This window comes from Neocloeon triangulifer, unplaced genomic scaffold (assembly GCF_031216515.1).
Source record: "Neocloeon triangulifer isolate White Clay Creek 2 clone unplaced genomic scaffold, ASM3121651v1 ptg000011l, whole genome shotgun sequence".
Taxonomy (NCBI): Eukaryota; Metazoa; Arthropoda; class Insecta; order Ephemeroptera; family Baetidae; genus Neocloeon; species Neocloeon triangulifer.
Window position 1 is genome coordinate 3,613,121 of NW_026775553.1, and position 22,266 is coordinate 3,635,386.

Sequence of the window (22,266 nt, forward strand, 5' to 3'; positions counted from 1 at the left end):
TAAAATTAGGTGACGTAAAGTAATTTTATAATAAAATAAATTGTAATAATAAATTTAAAAGGTAGTTTTAGTTTTTATGTTTTTTTAATTTATATATTTGTTTGAATATATAAACTGTTAATGATTGGAAAAAAATAATTTTTGTTTTGATTAAGTACTTATGACTATAAACGCCTTTTTTGTTTTATTCTCTGCATGGGTTATATGAGTTGTATGGCACATTTGGTTAATACTTAATATATTAATGACAACCTATACTCAAAGATTTGCTGTTGAATGTATGGCCGGCGCCGAATATGTTTTTTTTTTTTGAAATTGGCTCAGCATTTTTAGAACTAATTGCTTATTTAAGGTGTTTTCTTAATAAAATTTACAAATAAATTAAATATTCATATGCATGATATGTTTTTGCCAGGCCAGAGAAACAGGAAGTATCAAATTCAGTACTCCAGAGAAAAATGCAAAACTTCTGACACGGTAATTACGATATATTTATGAAATTCGATCTTGGTGCGCCTGCAGCAAATATTACAAATAATACAGAGTTTTGTGCGCAGCGCAGCGAGTCGAAATATGACCTGATCTCTCTTTATCGCCCTCGCCGATATCACCTCATCATTTGTGCACGCGCGTAAATAGATAATGAGACCATAAGGGCACGTGTGCTGCTGTGTTTGTTGCTCATATCCCACTAATGCGAGTCGGTTTCGGCTCTGGCATATGAAACGATAGATCCACTTCAACTCGTCAGTATAGACCTGCGCAACCACTTACTTTTGTCTGCCTCGCGTGTGCATCCCCATCACATTATTGAGAGCACCTTTGAAAAAATTGACCAAGTGCAGCGTGAACCCACTTTTTTATCAATTCAATGCATGTCATCTATTGTGAAATTCAGCTGAATAATTATCGGTGTGGGAATTTTTTGGACAATTGAGCGCTTATATTAATTTGTCATTATTATTAAGTTAAAAGTTGCTGTCGAGAAAATAATATTCTTACAAATCAAATTGAATTGTATTTTTGAACCATATTTCCATAATGGTTATATTTTAAATCTGAATATTTTTTTACATATCGTCCGGTTGGCACAATTCTAATTTTTCTATATATAACTGGCATAATCTTGTCCTCTATATTGGAAATACTATTATATTATCAAATATCATTAAAATTTATTAAAAAGTTCTTAAAAAATAATTGTTTGTTTGATAAATTTCCTCTTATTTACAAAAATAACTTTTTGAATATGCAAGCAAGTCTCCCTGGTTTATTTCAAAAAGCGCCTTTAAAACTCTCCGGGAGGTAATTCGAGCCACTTGAACGACCTGCGGCGGCTCTGAGAGTCTCTGAAAGCGATGAGAGGGATGAAACAGAGACGAGAGAGGATCAGAAACGCATCCCCCGACAAAGCACATGCACACAGGGGTTGAACTGCAAGCGGGGCTATACATATAATTTTATTATATTCCGCCAGCAGCCAAGCGCTAATTTAAGAGAGCAAAATTCACAAAAGGTGAAGAGCATCATCGGCGCACGCACCAGTTTTCGGCAATTCATATTCAATATAGGACTCTTGACAGGCGAAAATGGTACAAAAGGGATATTATTTGAAGGGTCAAAGGGGGTTTGAAATTCATACGCCGGCGGGAAGAGAGAGCCGTGGGAAAGGTGTAATGAAATGATGCTTTTAACCCTTTAACTTAATTGGAGCATCAAATAATTATTTTTGTTATTGCTGAGATATTTTATTAATTTATTGTTTGGTTCTGAAAATTATTGCAACTTATTTCCAACTCGCAATTTTATATGATTATTTAGAAGTAAAATAAACTTTTTAATATTATCCAATATTGTTTTAAAATTTAAAAAAAGGAGTCAAAATAAAGTGATAAAAATTAAAGTAGAAAATAAGGCGGATTTAATTTAAAGATTCGAAATCTGCGTAAAACTGCGCCAAAACTATATAAACGAAAAATTAATTTCAAATAATAAATTAAAATTACTTTAACTTATATCAATTCCATTTATTCCATGTTTGAAACTGAAAAGAAATCCTGTCAGCATTTTTACATTTGATTTGGTGGATATAATCAAAATTTTATTTAATTTTCTATATAAAATTCAAGATTTTTTTTTTGCTTCTAAAGAAAAACCAGCACAAATCGGACCAGTTTGACGAGCGGCGCCAAGATATATTTTTGGATAAAAATGCTACCGCGTTTTTCGTCTCCTTAATTCTCTCTCTTAATTTTGTAGCGCAGATGCGAGTGTTGACTCTTATTATTTAGCGATTAGTGCTCAAGGCATCATCTATCTATCTCACACCGCCCCAAAATACTCAATCACCTCGATAATTTTATAAATTCGATGGAGAGAGGAGGAAATTTTTGAGGAGAATTAAGACCAAGAGCATGAGCGGTCCGTCAGATCAAAACCGCCGAAAGCCGGCTTGTGGAGTCTGCAGGAGAGAAAAGAGACGCCTAATCCGCCTTGGAGACTAAATATTTGGGTGACGAATCTGCCAGATTATTTCTCAACTCGGGAGCCAAGTAAGGGAACTTGTGATCCATCAATTTCAGAAGCTGTTGCTGACGTGCAAAGAAAGACAAAAAAAGAAGGGAAATAAATTACAAAATTTATTTAATAAAAAAATTATGGAAAAATTTTGACTGCTTCCTTAAGATAAAATGTTGGTCCATCAAAATGATTTTGATAAGGAATTTATAATATTATAATTTTTGGTTTTAAATTACAAAAATTATTTAGGAATTCCAAGTTTGTCAAATTTTGAAGGGTCATGAATATTTTTGAAGCAAATCAGCATTCCGAGACGTCAAGGAAGAATAAAAGGTGCGATAAGGTGACGGCACTTTTCAAAAGACTCGCGAGGAAAATGCTTTTCTCTCTTTCCTCTCGTTTTGCGGCATCTTCTCTATTTGTGCGGGCCCGCGTGTCGCTCGCGCGTTTATTATTGCCAAATTTATTTTATCCATTTGTACGATTTCGTAGCCGCCACGCTGCTATGTCATTTGCTTGGCGGCTCCACCAAAGGGAAAAAGCCGAAAGAGAAAAAGAAAAATAATAATACGCGCTTATCCTTTGGTCTCTCTGTCGCTCCTTTCGGCGTGAAGAGCAATAATGAGGGATTTTACCTCTCGCCGCTGCGGAAAGAAAAAGCTGCGACATTTGAGCCCGGCTATCTGCATAAATTATTCGCACTCAACCGCACTCAAAATTGTATTAGAAAATAGCTTGTGTTATAGGAATTGTGCTGTTGCAAGTGGAAAAAATTTTGAAGTTCCAATTATTATTTTTATCATTTATTGGTAAGAGTTAAATTTTAGTGTTTATATGGATTTTCTTTAAATGAGCAGGAGATTTGCTCTCGATGACTTACTTTTATATATTTTTGATGTAAGTTTTGCTTTTTGCAAAAGATTTTATGCATGTTTTATATAGATAAAATTGTAATATTATGGAAAATCGTTGCAAACAAGGTAGTTTTTTATTTTTAAATAGAAGCAAGTTTTCTGGTGCAGCCAAGAGCAGGCATAGGATTTAGTGCCAACGCCATAAAGCGCGTTCGGAGGCAGTGAAGCGAGAGCCGCGCACAATATTTATATCGGAACGGCCGAACGAACCATCTGCCACCGCACGGGGAAGGACGTGGAAATGCACAGCGACTATGCTTTTTTAAGCAGAAGGGCCTATTATTTAATACCTTCCAGCTCAGTGCACTGTCGCAGAGTGTTGCGTCGACTCACGCACACCCTTCAGCGGAGGGCTCTTGGGGCCTCCGTTCATTGCGGCCGGCAGTAAAAAAAGGAAAATAACAATGATTTTGGTAAAATTATTTATATTTAATATACATTAGAAGAGTTTTCGTTTTATTTTATTTCATTATATTTACTCAAATTTACTTAGACTTATTTTATTTTATTTTTTTTATTTTTTATTTTTTTATTCTATTTTATTTCATTTTATTTTAATTTATTTTATTATATTTTTTTTATATTATTTTATTTAATTTTATTTTAATTTATTTTATTATATTTTTTTATATTATTTTATTTAATTTTATTTTATTTTATTTTATTTTATTTTATTTTATTTTATTTTATTTTATTTTATTTTATTTTATTTTATTTTATTTTATTTTATTTTATTTTATTTTATTTTATTTTATTTTATTTTATTTTATTTTATTTTATTTTATTTTATTTTATTTTATTTTATTTCATTTTATTTTATTTTATTTCATTTCATTTTATTTTATTTTATTTTATTTTATTTTATTTTATTTTATTTTATTTTATTTTATTTTATTTTATTTTATTTTTATTTTATTTTATTTTTATTTTTATTTTTATTTTTATTTTTATTTTATTTTATATTATATTTTTATTTTATGTTTTTTTATTTAATTTAAAATTAAATTGTTATTATATAACTGTTTTCAAATATTTTGCTAAATATACTTACTTTTGCAAACACACAGTTTTTTATATCATAGAAACATTCAAATGATTTTATGAGTGATTTTTTTGAATGAAAATAAAAATGAACACAAATATTCATAAAATTTGCATCATGTGCATGAAAACTTGGATTAAAGTTACCTTATAATTATGTGCAATTCTACTTTTATTGAGGCCCATCTAATTTAGAGGTGGTTCTGCTTCAACATACAAGAACTCTGCTCTCTCAGATTAGAGGTATGGCTGGTCCATTGTGGCTCTAATTTGGGCTAATCAAGAGAGGGCACTTCGCGTTTGATCGTCATGCATATGTCCATTCTATTAGTTTGTATACCAAACACCCCCAGCTTTTTTAATCTGCCGGTGGTGCAATAAAAAATTATAATGCGCGAGTCCCGCGTGTGGCCAAATGAGCCGTGCAGGCAGACGCGCGCGGCGAAAAGGGGCAGCTGCAGCTCCTGATCTGCGCGCCGATTGTGTTTTGTTGATTGTTTGCAGCGCACATTCTGTCGTGTGTTTTATGGGAATTGATTTTGTAGCGCATTTGTCAAGCCAATAAAAGTGGATAAATTCCACCTGACTGCGCCACAAAGCTCCAAAACGACACCCGATGTTGATAGTTTGTAAACAAAAAATGATTTAACATTTTGAGTTTAAAATATAAGTTTTAGTTTAAAATATTATGTTTTAAGTATTATTTTTTGATTTAAATGCAAAATTATTTTATATTAATTTTTAATTAAATAATTTTTAGTTTTAAATTTATTTTACATTATTTTAATTGCTTTTGATTTTAACATTTATTTTACTATCATAAATGACATTGCAAAACTTAGTATTATCACAATATTTATGAAATAAATATTCTGTGAAATCCAACCAATTATACAATCATTTTTATAAAAATAACGTTAGTCACCATGCATTTTGACTACAAAGTCAAATGATAATTATAAAGCTTAATTTATATCTGATGAAGAATATGAAGATTGTATGTATGTAATGTCTAATGTAAGCAATACCACTAATTATATTATGATAAGCTTAAAAATATCAAGAATTATCGATAAAAAAACTAATGTAATTTATTACAGATCTCTCTACAGCATATCAGGCCCACAGGTGGTCAAGGAATTTTTTTTTGCAAAATTCTCTATTGTGGTGCTGCCATTTCACCCCAGCAACAATTTAAATTCCCTCTTCCACACTATTGACAATATTTTTTATTGTTTTAAAACAATTAAAGCTTTGTCTCATTTTGATGAAATAAACAACAAATGCATGCAATAATGTTCACCAAACGTTTTAGTTATTTCAAAAGTTTTGTTGTTGACTGTATATTCTATTGTATTGTTTTTTAATTCTTAGCTAATTATAATTATGGTCCTCTGCTTTTATTATTGAGGCTCAATAAAGTAATTTAATTTTCTGAGAAAAAAACACGGTTAAATTATTTGGTTCATTGATAATTAATTGTAATATCTGGTGAAATAAGAAATAAATTAAAGTTTAAGTATTGAAATTAAAAACAATCCTTTTTCTTCTTACTCACACAATTTCATTAAATCCACAATTGACGCTTATTTTCCATAAAATATATTTACATATTTTTCAGTAAGGGATTAATAACTTTAGTCAATTAAATCACCCCTATTTTTCCAGTCCTTTATCATGCATGGTCCATATGCAAGAAAAAACTCTAGATAGCAGACTACGTAGTGGTGTGCGCGAGAGTGTACAAAAATAAATAAATATTTAGTGTGTGGCTGTTTTAAGTGGCCTGGTTTCCATGGTCCTTATCTGCTGCTCTCTCAGCAGACAGCAGCAGCCCCGCTCCGGAGAAGATCAAGGCTTTGATATTGTTTCGTTATTTTACACCAAAGACTTGCATGAACGATACACACATGCAAGCCTCGCGTAAGAAGGAAAAAAATTGAAAAAGAAAAGGCGCCGGTGCGACCTCTCGTCAAACGATTGACCTGCAGAGGTCACACCGCAGCCTTCAAGATGACAGACAACTTGCAGAAGAAGAAAATCGTTCCCTCCGAGAGTGAAAAAAAGCATCAATTGGAGGGAGAGAGAAGAAGGAGAAGAGTCGACTAATTTTTATTGCGATGCGCATCTGGCTCTGTCTCTTTTTAACTTTGGGATTGTTTCCAAAAGGGAACCCCAGCAGCAGCATAAAAAATAATCGCAGGAATTAACAAATTTAATAGTGAGAAATTGATTATAAAATCAATAAAAAAAGGGGTTCTTTGCAATTTTGTAAAATATTTTGAACAGGATAATTTGTCTCATATTCTCAAATTTGTTGTATTTTATGATTAATTATTTTTTTCTATTTTTAATTTAATATTTAATTATAAAATTTTAATCGATTTCAAATAAAATATCAAATCGCCAAATTTTTAACTAGATGATTATTCGCTGGCGGCAAAATTTGATTATCTTTTGCTGGTGTCCCCTCTGAAGCTACTCGGACGTCAGATGTGAATGACACGATCTGCTGGTGAAACAGAGACCATGCTGGGCGCAGATAAATACATAAAACCGTTGGTTTGGTGCGGCTACCGTGTTACAGCAGAAGTCGCTCCAGCTCTCTCGTCTCAATTTACATTTCTCTCAAACTTCATTACCGGCAGCCAAGCGTTTGTCCAAATGACTCCGCAAAAACAATCAACGAGTGTGCGTGTGTGTGGGTTTATTGGTGGAGAGAGCGCAGTCAAGTTGGTTTTGGGTGTGCAGGGGGCATATGGAATTACTGGGCAAATATTATCGCATCTCCTTGCGACGGCGGCATCGCTTTCTGATGCTGTCATCTCGAATCCGTCGAGGACCTTGGGAAATTCAAGAAGAAGTAGCCGCTGCAGACCAAGCTTTGTTTGCCATTTAATTAATTTTGTATTAATTTTCTTACAATCAAAAACAAAGAAAAGGTTTCTTCTTCTTCATAACATTTTGTAAGGTAATCTTTTATTGTTTTTGGTTTTTTGTTGTTGATAATTTTGTCTTGTGTAAAGACTCACTTGTGTTATTTTCAATTTATCTGATTGGAGAGAACAAAATAATTAATTTTACATTTTACTATCGGAGATGGTCTCACTACATTGTGGACTTATTATAGGCATTGCCAAGTAAAGAAGTCTTTATTAATATTATTATTTATTATTATCGGTCAATCCAAAAATTTTGCAGCAATGGTGATTAAAGGTTCCATTTTTTTTTATAATTTCCAAATATGGCTCCGCATATCGTTGTTGAGACTTATTAGAAGCTATAGGCGAGAATACTTAGCCAATTGCCAAATGTTAAGGGGTTTGAGTAATATAGAAGTATTTACATATTTAATATAATTATATGATAATTATCTTCTTGTTAGAAATATATATTGTTGTCAGAATACGCATCTTATTAAAACTTCGCATTTTTCTATACGCTTAAAAAAAATTTTCCTGTATAAAAAAGAAACTGAGAAAGAGAAATAAAAAAATTAATTTATCTTCAAAATTCTTAATCTTAGATGTGCAAATTAATTTAAGCCAAAACTAATTTAAAATTTAAGATGCAAATTCGTTTTCTCTTTTGCAATAAAAAAATTATTTTTAAACTTGTTAAAGTATAAAATTTCCCATTATGTATAAAAGACAAAAGAGCTGCTCTCTTAATTTGGGTTAAAAAAACGTTGGGTATATTAAATGAGGCGAAAAACAAACATCTAAATTAGGCAGAGACGAATTCCTCCGTCTGGGGGTTGCACCAGACTGTAGCTGTATTTTCTGGTTGATTAGCACTCGCGCAGGCACATGTGAAATCAAAAGCTCACATAGCCAAATTCCTCATGGGAGCGACAAAAAATTAACCCAAGTGGCTGCAAAGCTGTGCGCGTTGCGGCGTGCACTGCGCGCTGTGTGTATCCTATTTCAACAATAAAAAAAGCGTTTCTTTTTCTGCTGCATCTCCTTTCCAGCATCAGATAAGAAGAGTTCAACAAGGACATTATATCAGGCGCGGCGGCTCCTTTGAAATGCGCGGCTGCTGTGTGTCATGCAGACGCCCTCGCGCAAGTCTGGCGCCTCCACTTCACACCGTGGGACTGTCAAAATAAAAAATGCACGCGCCCCTAGCTTTTTTTCACTCTCTAGCTCGCCGGCAGGGTTTGATGCGCCGCGCAATAAAGTGATTGAAGGCTCTGCTGCACGTGACGTTTTGAGCCCAAAACGATGATGGAGCGCAAATCCACCCAGCAGCGTTCCCACAGGTGCAGAACAAAGGGGCCGCTCTCACAAGTGGGGCTGCATGACCCAAAATCTGCGACTTTTTTATCAGTCTTAAGCTCGAATTGGTCCAATAAATTACATTGATTATTTTATGACTGCAGTGGCAGATTTATTACTATACAGAGGTTGACAGGGGCATAATAAAATAAAAATCATTGATTGTAAGGATTAAAAATTGAGGGTAAAATTTTTTTGGCTCAAGTTGTAAAGCTGAGGTTCAATATCAATAAATTTATAAAATAAATTTACAATATATTATGATATTTATGTAAATTGATCTTTTAATTGAAATCAGATTTATTTATTAACATTTTGACAATGCAGTTGAGAGGTAATAATGATATTCCTTTCAAATTTTCCCTTTCCCATTGATCTTTTTTTGTCATTTTGTGGCTGATTATTGGCATATTCTTCATGACACATTTTAGAGTGAAAGCTGCGTGTAAAAAACCTAAAAAGACTGAGAGTGCTCTCGTGCCTGATGCAGTGTTTTGATAGAGGGTCCGAATTTTGGCGTCGTTCACTCTGCTCGCGCGCACTTTATTATTATTCATCACCACTTTTCCCATCATTAGCCCCTCCAATAAAGAAGAAAAAGTCGTGTGTGCGCGGCAAAAGGAAAATCCATCATGCGGAACAACAATTAATCAGCACATTTTCCGTCGCTGCATGCGAAAGAAAGAAAGGGTGGGTTGTGGCTGGGGCACGCGGCCGGAACCGCACCCCGACCCATCCTGCACGCGCGTCGCTCTGCGCTCGCCTTTGGAAATGCAGCTCAGCTTTTTCGGCACGCAGGAAACAACCACTTGGATGCAACTTTTTCCCCAGCCGGATCCATTAGGTTTGATTTTCTGCGTTCTTTTCAGACGCGACGCGCAACAATGCGCCAAATAAATGTTGTCTCGTCTCTCTATGTATTTTATGTGTAAAGAAGAATTCGAGTGAAGAGAGGGTGCGACAGACGCCGCGGGAGAGCTCTTTTTTCCTTTCTCTCGCCACCCCATCGGCATAAGTTTGCCGTGGAAAAGGAAGTAAATGCCTCGAACGCATTTTTTTTTTTTAATTTTTCTATGTGCTTTTAAAAAAGAAGTACATTTTTTGTGCTAAATATCTCTGAAATTTGGAATACAAATAATGCTAAATCATTATTTACAGAAATATAGATAATGCTTATTAAAGTTTATTTTTTAATTTTAACATTTAATTTTATAAAAATTTAATTCAAGTCTATATTTTTCAATTATATTGTTTTAACAGAAATTAAAACATTTTAAATTTTTTATATGTATTTATAATATTTTTTTAATATTATTAAAAATAAATTTATCATGTAACTTGGCATCTGATAATTACGTAATTAAAAATATATATAATAAAACTGTCTTAGCCCAAAATAATTAAATAATAGTTAAAATTAACTTTTATCGCGCCTTCACCGACATTGTCTGTTGAGCTTAGAATGTTCATAACTTCATACAATTTTTCAATCAACACTATATATAAGAATAATTAGAATAATAAAATTTTAATCAGTACTGTAAGATGAATGTGTTCAAAACCGTATTGATGATCTATAAATATTATATGTTTCTTATTCCAAGTTTAATTATTTATAAATATGTAAATTAGAATTATATGGTAAATATCGCTGCAATTCCTTTCAATCTGGCTAAAAACCTTGTTGGTCACCGCGCAAATTGGCTAAATACATCAAACTCAATTTTACAGGAGAGGGTAAAATGCACAGCGATTTCCTTGGTCTTAATTTTGAGTGTCTGGCGCTTGCCTATTGAAAAAATGTTGATGGAAAATTAAAATTACTAATGGACATTAAAATTAAACTTAATTATGTTGAATCCAACACTGATGCGTGAAGAGAATGCAAGTATCTTGATTTTTTGTAGACGAAGCGAAAAACATTTTGAAGAAAAACTAATATTTTTTGGGGAAAAAAAATTATCGAAATTTAAAATAATTAAAAAAAAATTACCTTTGTTAATTTTTAGGATGAAAAAATTTGATTTTGAACTTCTAAAAAGATATAAATTTAATTTTCAAGGCCAAAATTGTTGTTTTTTTTTTTGCCGTAAGTTGATGTTGAGTAAAGTATTGCAAAAAGGTCTGTATCTCGGTAACTAATAGTCCGAATTTGAAAAATAGATAATGAAAATGACCGCAAAAATATGTTTTTTCTAATAAATGTTTTGTTTGAAATTTTAGAATTTTATTGGTTTCCAAAATACCATCTTTAAAAAAAATATTTTCAAAAAAATTAAAAAATGTGAGCGAAACGCTGTATTAATTGATTTTTAATCCAAGAAAACAAAAATTGACTTTATTTTGAGCAATTTCATTGTATTTTTTTTTTTTTTTTTTAATTTGGTCCAGCGTCCAGCCGTTGCTGAGATACAGGCCTTGATAGAAACCCTTGTATTCAACTTCATATACATGATTTAAAATATTTTTGACCTTAAAAATGCATGTTAAATGAAAAAAAATTGTCTCTTGTGAACAGAATTTCAAACATTTTAAATTAGTTTCATCATAATTCTGATTATTTCTAAATATATCCACATACAGTGCTAATTGATACCTTGGCTTGAAGAGCTGCATTAAATTAAAGTCAAAATTAATTATTTTTTTCACAGGAATATATTTATGTCTTATTTTTGGGTTGAAATAGCTCATCAGGGAGTGCCGGAATAGGGCCGAAAAGAACAAGGCCGAAAATGGCTGAGCAGAACAGGGCCGAAAAGGAATAGGGCCGAAAAGGAACAAGGCCGAAATACCGGTGCAGACGAAATAGGAAGAACCGGTTTTTTAGGAAATCACCGCGATTACCGTGTTATGTCAACCCACCATCCCTACAAGAAACGGGACGTTTCGGGACACAAAAACTTTTATCGTCGTACTTTTAAGTCAAAGTAAGAATTATCTCAAATATTTAATTTATGGTAGGGAGGAATTTTTTTATATTCAATGCAGTTTCATCCTATGGGAATTTTCTAAAATGTATTTTTTCATAAAACTGGCCCGACCAAAATTGATAAAAGTTTCACCAAATCACGTTCATATCACCCCCAATTAAATAAATTAAATGGAAAAATAAAACCAATAGGTCAGCCGACATAAAAAATTTACATATTGATCTTATGGGAAAAGGTTGAGCAGTATTATATACAGAGTAATTATTATCATATGCTTCTCATTTATAGGAAAATTTTAAGTGAAAAATAGAAAAAACAATGATACCTCGCCATATTTGCCATACATATGAGTGATAAGTTTCCACGACAAATAATTTCTTATAAGCTCATGGTTTCCGAGTTCCGATGCAGAATGTTTTTTTTAAAGAGATCAATATATCTTTATCTTGCGTTGTGTTGTCCCCCAAATTTCTGTGACTTTGTGATTATGTGTCTCGCCTAAAATGAAGATTTTTTGCCATATTGTCAAATCAATCAGTTTTTAAATTTTCAACTATTTTCCAATGCGAAACGGCCGCATGAAGGATTTTGGATAATGATTCTCGCTGAGACGCGCTCGCGGTTATCGGTTATTTTTCAGCTTTCGGCCTTGTTCCTTTTCGGCCCTATTCCTTTTCGGCCTTGTTCCGCTCAGCCGTTTTCGGCCTTGTTCTTTTCGGCCCTATTGCGGGACTCCCTCATCAGGAGTCCATTTTTACGGCGGGATTGAGTTTGGTCAAAAAAGTATTTAGCCAGATTGAAAGGACTTGCAGCGATATGGGTAATACGTAGTTAGATAAAATATTATTACTATTTTTCATTCAAATTGGGTATTCATACATGCAAAATTGGACTTGCTGTTAATAACTTAACATTGAACATCTCCCCCGCCCCCTTTCCCAATATTTTTATCAATTGCTGTTGAAAGTCAAATATTCAATCAACATGCATTGTATTTCTCGAGCATCAAATAAATTTATACCACCCAGATGAAAAGGGGTGAATCGGTCGGTCAAAAAGAAATTGCAGCCACTAATAGTTTTTCCGAGCGTCACATGCATCTCGTTGCGGCGGCACTTGAGCGTCGGCGGCGGCGGCGGCGGCGAGGGTCTGATGCGCGCGTGTGGTTTTATATTTAGGACCGAGTTCTGCTGCTGCTGGCGCCGGCCCATCCATAACATCAAGTGTGAGAGACTGGACGAGCCACATTGTCCCACGCCCTCAAATTACTAATTAATCACCGCGCGCCAGTGACGTAATGTTTTCCATAGATTTATCGCGCAGCCAAGTCCATTCGCGGACACATCGTCAAGCGACGTAAAACCCGAGCACAATAAGTCAATCTTGGACCGCTGCAACAGAGCTCGGTGGGAAAAACGCCAGTCACGTGACATAAATAAAAGAAAATGAACAAAAATCATAAAATCAAATGTTTTTTTCTTTTGTTTAATTTTGCATAAATAATAATGCAATTTGAAATCTATAACATTGAAATTATATGATTTCGTAATGTTTTCAGCAATTAAATTATATAATTTAATTTAATTTGATACATTTTTAAATCAAGTTTCCAAAAATTAATTTCTAATGAAATTTAATTAAATTTCATTGAAACCCCATTGAGTAGTATGTAAGGGAAGTAAAACAACAACTATACCGGAGAATAACCACCACGCTTTTTGGAGAGGGATGCGGGCGGCCGGCTGGCCGGCCGCGCGGGGGTGGAGCCTAATTATTTCAAGCGTTGTCGAAAGGGTTGGAGCGCGACCGACTGACCACGGCGATTTTACCTGGCGCGGGTATAGGGCGCGGGTGTGTTCGGCAGACGGCGTGCGTTCGGCGGCCGACTTTGGTTGCCAGCCTATTTACGCGTTTCCGATCAACGGTGCGCGGGTCTACTCGGCGGCTGATCTCGTTGCGGGAGAGAATAATTATGCGTTTCTAGTCACGGCTCGGCGGGCGATCTCTGTTGTCGCGCGGGGATGATTTCACCTGAGTTTGCGAGCGACGGAGAGAAGATTTTCGGTGGAGAGCGATCTCGGCGGCCGTGTGTAATCACGAGCGAACCCGGCACGGCTCTAAACGACATAACGAGTTAACATTTGAATTATGTGTACAACAGAATTAAATTTTCAAGAGAAATTTTTGAGAGATATTATGTCAATACAATATTTAATTTTGGTTAATTAAGAAATTAGAAAAAATTGATTCAAATAAATTTCACGACAATAATAATTAAAAAGAATAAAATATTGTGATTTAAGACATGTATATTGGAGCAAATGATTTAAAAAAATTTGTTATACGCTGGAATTATAAAATTATGTGAGAAAAAATTTATTTATTTTTGGTCTGGTTTTGGTAGTATTTGAGAAAATTACAAATTTAGTGAAATTTATTTTCAGAGCAAATACGCCTCGTCAAAAAGAATTGATAGGTATTATTTCTGAATAAGGTGTTTTATCCCGCGGCCCGCCAAATCTGGAACCTTCGAGAACATTTCACAAGATGTGTAAAACGTGAATCACCGCCACCTGATGGGGATGGCCGTGGCGTGTCTCGGCGGGCTGTGTGGGGGGCGCCGGGTTAAATCGCGAGCGGACTACTAAAAATACAAAATAAAATTGTTCAAGCGAGATTCAATAACATTGTATTGAATTTGGTGCTGATGCAGATTTTAGGAATTTAACTACAAAAATAGGACTGATAAAATAAATCAATTAAAAAACTGGTCATATAACATTAAATGATAAATATTTTGTTTTGATTAAGAATATTTGAGAAAACTTACGATTACAATTACAGTGAAATTTTCTTGTGCGGGGTTGAAATCTGGGTGAGGTGCGCGCGGAGTGAAAGTATGGAGTTTTCTTCTATAATCGGGCGTTCTGCTGTGCGGCGTGTTTCTCTTATTTTTCCAGCAAGGCATGGGGATAGAGTGCGCTGTACCGGCCGCTTTAACCTGCCTATTATCGGGGGAAAAACGTCCTGCCGTTGTTTTTGACACTTTTTAATAGAGCTAATGCATTATTTCAACTTTATTTATTTATTTATTCTCCATTCAGATACAATATGAAAAACACAACATCTTAATTAAATCAAGTCAATACACAATATTAAATTACGCCAGTTAATTTTTAAGAGCAACACACATATTTAAACAACGAAACTAAAATATTTTAATGATATAATATTTAAAAATTCATGATTAAAATGAGTTTTGAAGTATTTTACGCATGAAAAACGCTGCAAATCAATGTTTATACAAAATTATAAATATTTTTACACACAAATTCTGCTTCCTTGGTGCGTCTCAATCTGATTTGGACGACTGCAAATGCCTGAATTTGGCAACTTGATCGAAAGCGCGAGTAGCGATTTAATTTTCTTCTGAAAAGTTTAATCATTTTCAAACGAGTTTTATTTCTTGAGAGTATTATTGTTGTTTATTTGTCCACACTGTTACAAATACATGATTTATACATTCATGTAAGCATTCCATTGTTGAAAACAATTCATTTAAAAAAAAAGAATTGTTGCACAAAACGGTACCACCAGTGGAAAAAGTTTTGCTAAAACCTACGATATCGAAAAGACCTCATCCGCTGTATTGACTTCCAGGCTTAAAAACATAACATCGATTAGATTCAGTCTTCGATTCACTTTCGTCATTAAATCAATCGGATAATTAATTTTCATTTGAAAGTAGATTTTTTTTACCAATTTTTTTGCACAAATGTGTCTCATTCAAGCTGCGGAACTCCATCTAATAACTATCACGGATGCGTCAATTTTTTATTTTCTCCTTAAACAAAATAAGTAACACATTTTTTGAAATAAAAACTAATGAAATTTTTATCCAGATTTTTAAAAATATTTATCAAATATTTCTTGCTTTTTTGGAAATATTTTTTTCTTTTTTCAATGTTATTCTTATGTAAATTGTTGATTTTTGTTTTTATTTTCTAAAAGAAAATTTATATTTTTTACACGAAAAGAGAACAAAAAATTCATTTTTATAAGCATGGGAAAAAGAGAAAGCAATAACATTTGTTAGTTGCGCAATTTCACGTTCAAATTTATTTAATTTTGATATAAGCTAAATTATACATTTACAGTATAAAGCTTATGCAAAAAAGGTCAATAAAAGAGAATTGGTAATTATTGAGAGCGAAAAATTTGGCCCATGTAATAAAACTGGTTTTCCAACAAATATTTTTTCACCTTCATTACACCCATGACGAGAGTGACAAGCCCACAACGTAAAATACTATGAAGATGAGCCGAGTCTTTGGTCTTTTGTGAGCTGGAACCTTAAGCATGCTGAAGAATTTTTCGTCAATATCGGTCCAAAATCCTTCACTCGGAGAACACGGTGAAATGCGAAAATTCAAAATGTCACCCTGAACTGGAGCAAACGTGCCCTGACCAATATCAAGATCATGAAGAGTCTCTGGTTTACGGCGAGCTTGACTGTGTCATCAAAATAGAGCTCCACAAAAGCAAAGAACGCAAAGAACGTTGAGCACCAACTTATTCACTAATGCCTCCTTGGTATTGATAACTGCAATTCAAGACTTACGTTACTAAAAATAAAAAGTATTGAATTTCCCTGCAAAAAAAAATTGGCCTTATTGCTAAATGGTATGATTATTCAATTTAAAAAGCGTTATTTTTACGTTTTAAACAACTTTTCATTTATTGAATATTCAATGGAGCATACAGTTTGTGCAATATCAATGATTATTTTATAGTATTTTATGTTACCATCAATGTCTTAGGCACTATTTAATTGATTTTGAATCAAACAAATTGAATCATACAAAAATTAAGCAATCCTACATAGAATTACCTATATAAATCAGGCATATAATCTTCATTTCCATGAAAGCTCTATTTACATATCCATTGTGCAGTCTGAACGAGATACAAATCTCATAGAAAGTAAACTTTTAAATTGCTTAAAATTTACATAGAATCAACTAAACGATTAAGGAAAAAAAGTTTCATCTCCATGAAAGCTCTGTTTACGTCCATCGAACAGTCTGAACGAGGTGTGTAGTCCAACTCTTGTAGGTGCAGTGTATTCATATACTTTTCAAGGTAAATCAGGTCTGCTGGGTCTTCATTGGAAAAACGTGTCTTGCAGTGCTCAAGCAACGCCTCATACAAAAGCTGGGCTTCTTCGGCCCATGCTTCGCGCTGGTTACACAGGTTCATCAGTAACCCCATCATGTTGTAGACACAAGACCAAATATGACCATTTATGGTTACTTTGCGTTTATATGTCGAGTCTTCTTCTTCTTCATATAGAAAGGTTATTACACGGTAGCCGTCCAACGTGTGAAGCTCTGCAGACGTATCAGGCCCCAAATTAATGTATTGCCCTCCTTCATTTTCCCCATTGAAGTAGGAATCAATGTACAACATGTAGTCACACAAATATTTAAACGCATGGTGAGGCAGTTTTACACCCTGCTCTCCTCTGGGTGCCAAAAGCACCGTGGGAAAGAATTCAAAGTCAGAGTCCATTGCAACTGTAACATGATGCGTAGCAAAGTTGCCTATAACGTAGTTACAACGCAGAATAGCAGGGCTCTCTGCATGGTATATCCTTTGCTTCTTTTTCTTAGGTGGGGTTCTTTCAAGGTCAGCCAGGTCGGAGGCTCGTTTTTCTTGCTTTTTAACTTTTGCCTGCCTCATGACCCTGAACAAGCTCTTTGGCGTATCAACCACTATGTTTGGTCTTTTAGTAGCTACACGTACATGATGATTTTTTGGTTTAACAATCTGACCTCTGGCATCCATGATGCTTGAAGTACAATAATCAAATGAAAAGAGCTATCAAGAAACACATTATATGTCTGATAACAATCCCCCTCTACTTGTGGACTCCTCCTACGACCCCCTTGTATTTAAATTTACTATGTTAATATATTGCAAAGTGCCAAGAAAAACTAAATAGAAATATATTTCGAGGTTCAGTTGCAAATTTTACATTTGAAAGTGCATTTTCATGAAAAGTTTTATTGGTACAATAATATTTTACAACGACCCAGCAAGATCAAATTGGCAAAATTTTTTCATCTCCATGAACGCTCTGTTCACATCCATCGTGCAGTCTGCACTAGGAGTAAAGTACAAATCATGAAGATTTACAGTTTTCAAAAACTTTTCAAGTTGAGACATGTCTGTTAGGTTCTCTACATTTTTATTATACGCCCTGCAATGCTCAAGCAGCACCTCGTACAAACGTTTAGCCTCATAGGTCCAACCTTCACGCTCGCTAAACACATGGTCCAATAGGTCTAGCATATCGGTGATAAAGGTCCAAGTTTGCTCCTGAATAGTTACGTTGCGAGTATCGTTAGTGTTTATGGCAGCTGCAAGCGTCATTACTCGTTTCTTATACTGAGTTCCAAACTCCAAGGTGATATCATTGTCCAAACTGATAACTTGGCTGCCATCGTTTCGCCCATTGAAATAATCTTCAATGTAAAACCTTGCATCGCAAAGAACCTTAAAAGAGTAGTATGGCATCTTGATTCCAGGTTTTCCTGTTTTAGCCAGTGTTACTGTAGGATGAAACTTCAAAGTGGGATCCATTGCAACCACAATCTGTTTGCTGGCAGAGCGATTGGCAGGATAAACGCAACGCATAATATCTCGGGTCTTGTCGAAAACCTCGTAGTCTGGCTTCGATTTCTTTCTTTCAGCGTCGGAGGCCTGCTTGAATGTTTTGTAGTCCATATTGGGTGGAACTTTTGGCTGGTCCTTCCGGAAGCGCTTGATAAATTTCATAGGAGTGGTTGGCTCAGTTCGGTTGTACCTTGTTGTAGCATACCCTTGGGGAGGCCAGCTATCAGGGATATCCCCTACGTCACACATAGTGTTGTGGCCGTTGGTGTACATGATGTTTGCACCACAAACTTCAAAGGAAAAGTGAATTTCTTTCTGTGTTTCCTTCCATTATACAAGTTCCCCCCCCCCCCTACTGTTTAGGCTCAACCCACTTTCCAATAAAATATTTAAAAACTGTCTCTGCGAAATGCTTTACCTTCAAGCTGTTTTATTACTCATTTAAGTTCTCTGCTATCCATTTGGCCAGAAACTGGGCATCTGTTTCGGCACAATGGGCAGTCGTCTTGGAGTGGAGACTACAAGCAGGTCCTAGATTTCGGCGCATGTTAGGACATCCAAGACGTGTCAAGTCTTCCACAGGTTTGCCAATTATCTCGGTAAAGTAAAGTGCTTTCTCGTGGCCCATGGTGTATATTTTTTCATAAGACAACGTTTTGCAGTACAGTAGATAGTGGAGATCAGAAATATCCACATCACCAGCATACCAATCAAGATTGTGATAGTTTCTAGTCGCCCAGCCAATAAGAATTCTTTCTTTGCGATGAAGGTCACTCAAGGGTTTGGAAGGTTTCACATAGTATTTTGAGACCGTCTTTGGAGTTATGACCACAACCTCTTTTGGAATCAGTTTCCTCTTCAAATTTTGGAAACTCTGAAGTTCAAGAACGCAAAACATTTTTAGACGAAATACACTCGAAGAGAGTGTTGATTCTAAAGCTGTACGTTTGATAGAGATGTATAGGTGGCTGGTGGCTGTTTGAATCTAGTTTTTATACTGAATGTGTATGTTACGGGAGCGATCCACTTCAATGCAGTCAGGGAACTCTGCGTAAATAATGAGATTGACCACGCATGGGAGGGGCTTAGCAAAACCTAGCTCGATACGACAGCTGCCCTGATTTTCAACAGAGAGGTGTGATTCGCAACTGCTCAAGTCTCCAGTCAAATCATAACAGTAAAGGGCGTAACCTTTGTCAAAATCTTCCCGGTCCACCTCAAAGCCATCGTCAGTCATATGAATGCCAACTCCGTAAAATGAAAACAGATATGGCCGTATGGATCTGCCTGATTCAAAATTTGGTTTGTAAGGTGCAGCCCCAACCGTTTGCCCATTGACACTCAGTGCAATATAATTCATGTCAAAGTGTTCAAAGTTGAACGGGCTCTCTGTGTAACTGCCAGAGAATGCGCTATTTTTCACCAGTCCAAAAATTAGTCTTGAGGGGATTCTGTTCAAAAACAAATTGTCCACGCATTTCTGTTGCAATCCAGAAGAAATTGTAAAATTCAACATCTCCACACGTTTGTAATTGTAACGTGCCACCGCAGATTCCAAAGTCTGGGCGTGTGCAACCAGGATTCCAGGATTGATTTTCACTTTTCTGACATACAGAGCTGCCTCTTGAATATCAATTTGAGGAACGATTTTTGAATCTTTGCCTGTGAGAAGCACCATGCTTGCTGGATTTCTAGTCAGAGTTACTCTCAAATCTACGTTATTTAATAAATATTTTCCTGCAGCAAGCATGTCACAGTGCAATTTTCCTAGAACCTCCACCTCTTTACCGTCCACCACAAAAGATTTTCGCTTCTTGTTGGGTACGGAAGTTAAATCATTAAAGGCACCTGCAGTGTCTTGATAGTACAAAGCACTGGTAAGATGAGTTTTCTTTGCTGTAGCGTTGAAATTGTACAAAAGTTCAAGGTAGCTTCTATAGTGATTCATGTGATTAGAATGTGAAACCGTGGTCTGGTTGAACTCCAGCTTGACATCAGCAAACAAGGTGTTGAGAACATTATTTTTCAGGGAAAATTCAGCATCTGCATCCAGTTTTTCACCAGTGAGAGAGTCTGTAACCTTAAATCGGACGTACAGCAGAGTTTTATTCAAATCAAAATAGCTTGAGCCTTGTCCAGGTACAGAAAACTGAATAGGGCCATCTTTTGTTATTGCTTGCACTGGTAGGTAATTTTGCCAGTCACCACCGATGACACTAGTTTGAATAAGCGATGGCTGAAATATGTCCAACTCGCCGACCATTAACTCCATGGCTGTATATTGAAAATAAAAATATCAAGCTTGCGAGATTAACTTTGATCCTGATACTTTTGGATCTTTTTGACGTCCTCCTCGAACGCTTCACAAATACAGAGTGACAGCGTGAGCGCACTTCTTTCATTTATACCCTCGTGGGTGTATATGCGAGCGCATCTTCTGGACTTCACTTGTATAGATCATTGAAAAGTCGCAACATCTCACGCATCTAACAATTGTTCTTGGTTTCTCTTTTTTCCCGTGCTTATAAAAATGAATTTTTTGTTCTCTTTTCGTGTAAAAAATATAAATTTTCTTTTAGAAAATAAAAACAAAAATCAACAATTTACATAAGAATAACATTGAAAAAAGAAAAAAATATTTCCAAAAAAGCAAGAAATATTTGATAAATATTTTTAAAAATCTGGATAAAAATTTAATTAGTTTTTATTTCAAAAAATGTGTTACTTATTTTGTTTAAGGAGAAAATAAAAAATTGACGCATCCGTGATAGTTATTAGATGGAGTTCCGCAGCTTGAATGAGACACATTTGTGCAAAAAAATTGGTAAAAAAAATCTACTTTCAAATGAAAATTAATTATCCGATTGATTTAATGACGAAAGTGAATCGAAGACTGAATCTAATCGATGTTATGTTTTTAAGCCTGGAAGTCAATACAGCGGATGAGGTCTTTTCGATATCGTAGGTTTTAGCAAAACTTTTTCCACTGGTGGTACCGTTTTGTGCAACAATTCTTTTTTTTTAAATGAATTGTTTTCAACAATGGAATGCTTACATGAATGTATAAATCATGTATTTGTAACAGTGTGGACAAATAAACAACAATAATACTCTCAAGAAATAAAACTCGTTTGAAAATGATTAAACTTTTCAGAAGAAAATTAAATCGCTACTCGCGCTTTCGATCAAGTTGCCAAATTCAGGCATTTGCAGTCGTCCAAATCAGATTGAGACGCACCAAGGAAGCAGAATTTGTGTGTAAAAATATTTATAATTTTGTATAAACATTGATTTGCAGCGTTTTTCATGCGTAAAATACTTCAAAACTCATTTTAATCATGAATTTTTAAATATTATATCATTAAAATATTTTAGTTTCGTTGTTTAAATATGTGTGTTGCTCTTAAAAATTAACTGGCGTAATTTAATATTGTGTATTGACTTGATTTAATTAAGATGTTGTGTTTTTCATATTGTATCTGAATGGAGAATAAATAAATAAATAAAGTTGAAATAATGCATTAGCTCTATTAAAAAGTGTCAAAAACAACGGCAGGACGTTTTTCCCCCGATAATAGGCAGGTTAAAGCGGCCGGTACAGCGCACTCTATCCCCATGCCTTGCTGGAAAAATAAGAGAAACACGCCGCACAGCAGAACGCCCGATTATAGAAGAAAACTCCATACTTTCACTCCGCGCGCACCTCACCCAGATTTCAACCCCGCACAAGAAAATTTCACTGTAATTGTAATCGTAAGTTTTCTCAAATATTCTTAATCAAAACAAAATATTTATCATTTAATGTTATATGACCAGTTTTTTAATTGATTTATTTTATCAGTCCTATTTTTGTAGTTAAATTCCTAAAATCTGCATCAGCACCAAATTCAATACAATGTTATT

At 34.6% G+C, this 22,266-nt stretch overlaps 1 protein-coding gene across 1 annotated transcript; it reads right to left on the reverse strand.

Moving 5' to 3' along the window:
* Positions 1–18,796: 18,796 nt before the first annotated feature.
* Positions 18,797–20,635, reverse strand: LOC132196172 (uncharacterized protein F54H12.2-like). Its single transcript, XM_059618638.1, has 2 exons — positions 19,391–20,635; positions 18,797–19,237 (listed from the first exon to the last, which is right to left on the reverse strand). The coding sequence occupies exons 1-2, from the start codon at positions 20,633–20,635 to the stop codon at positions 18,797–18,799; spliced, it is 1,686 nt and encodes a 561-aa protein (XP_059474621.1).
* Between the last annotated feature and the right edge of the window lie 1,631 nt (positions 20,636–22,266).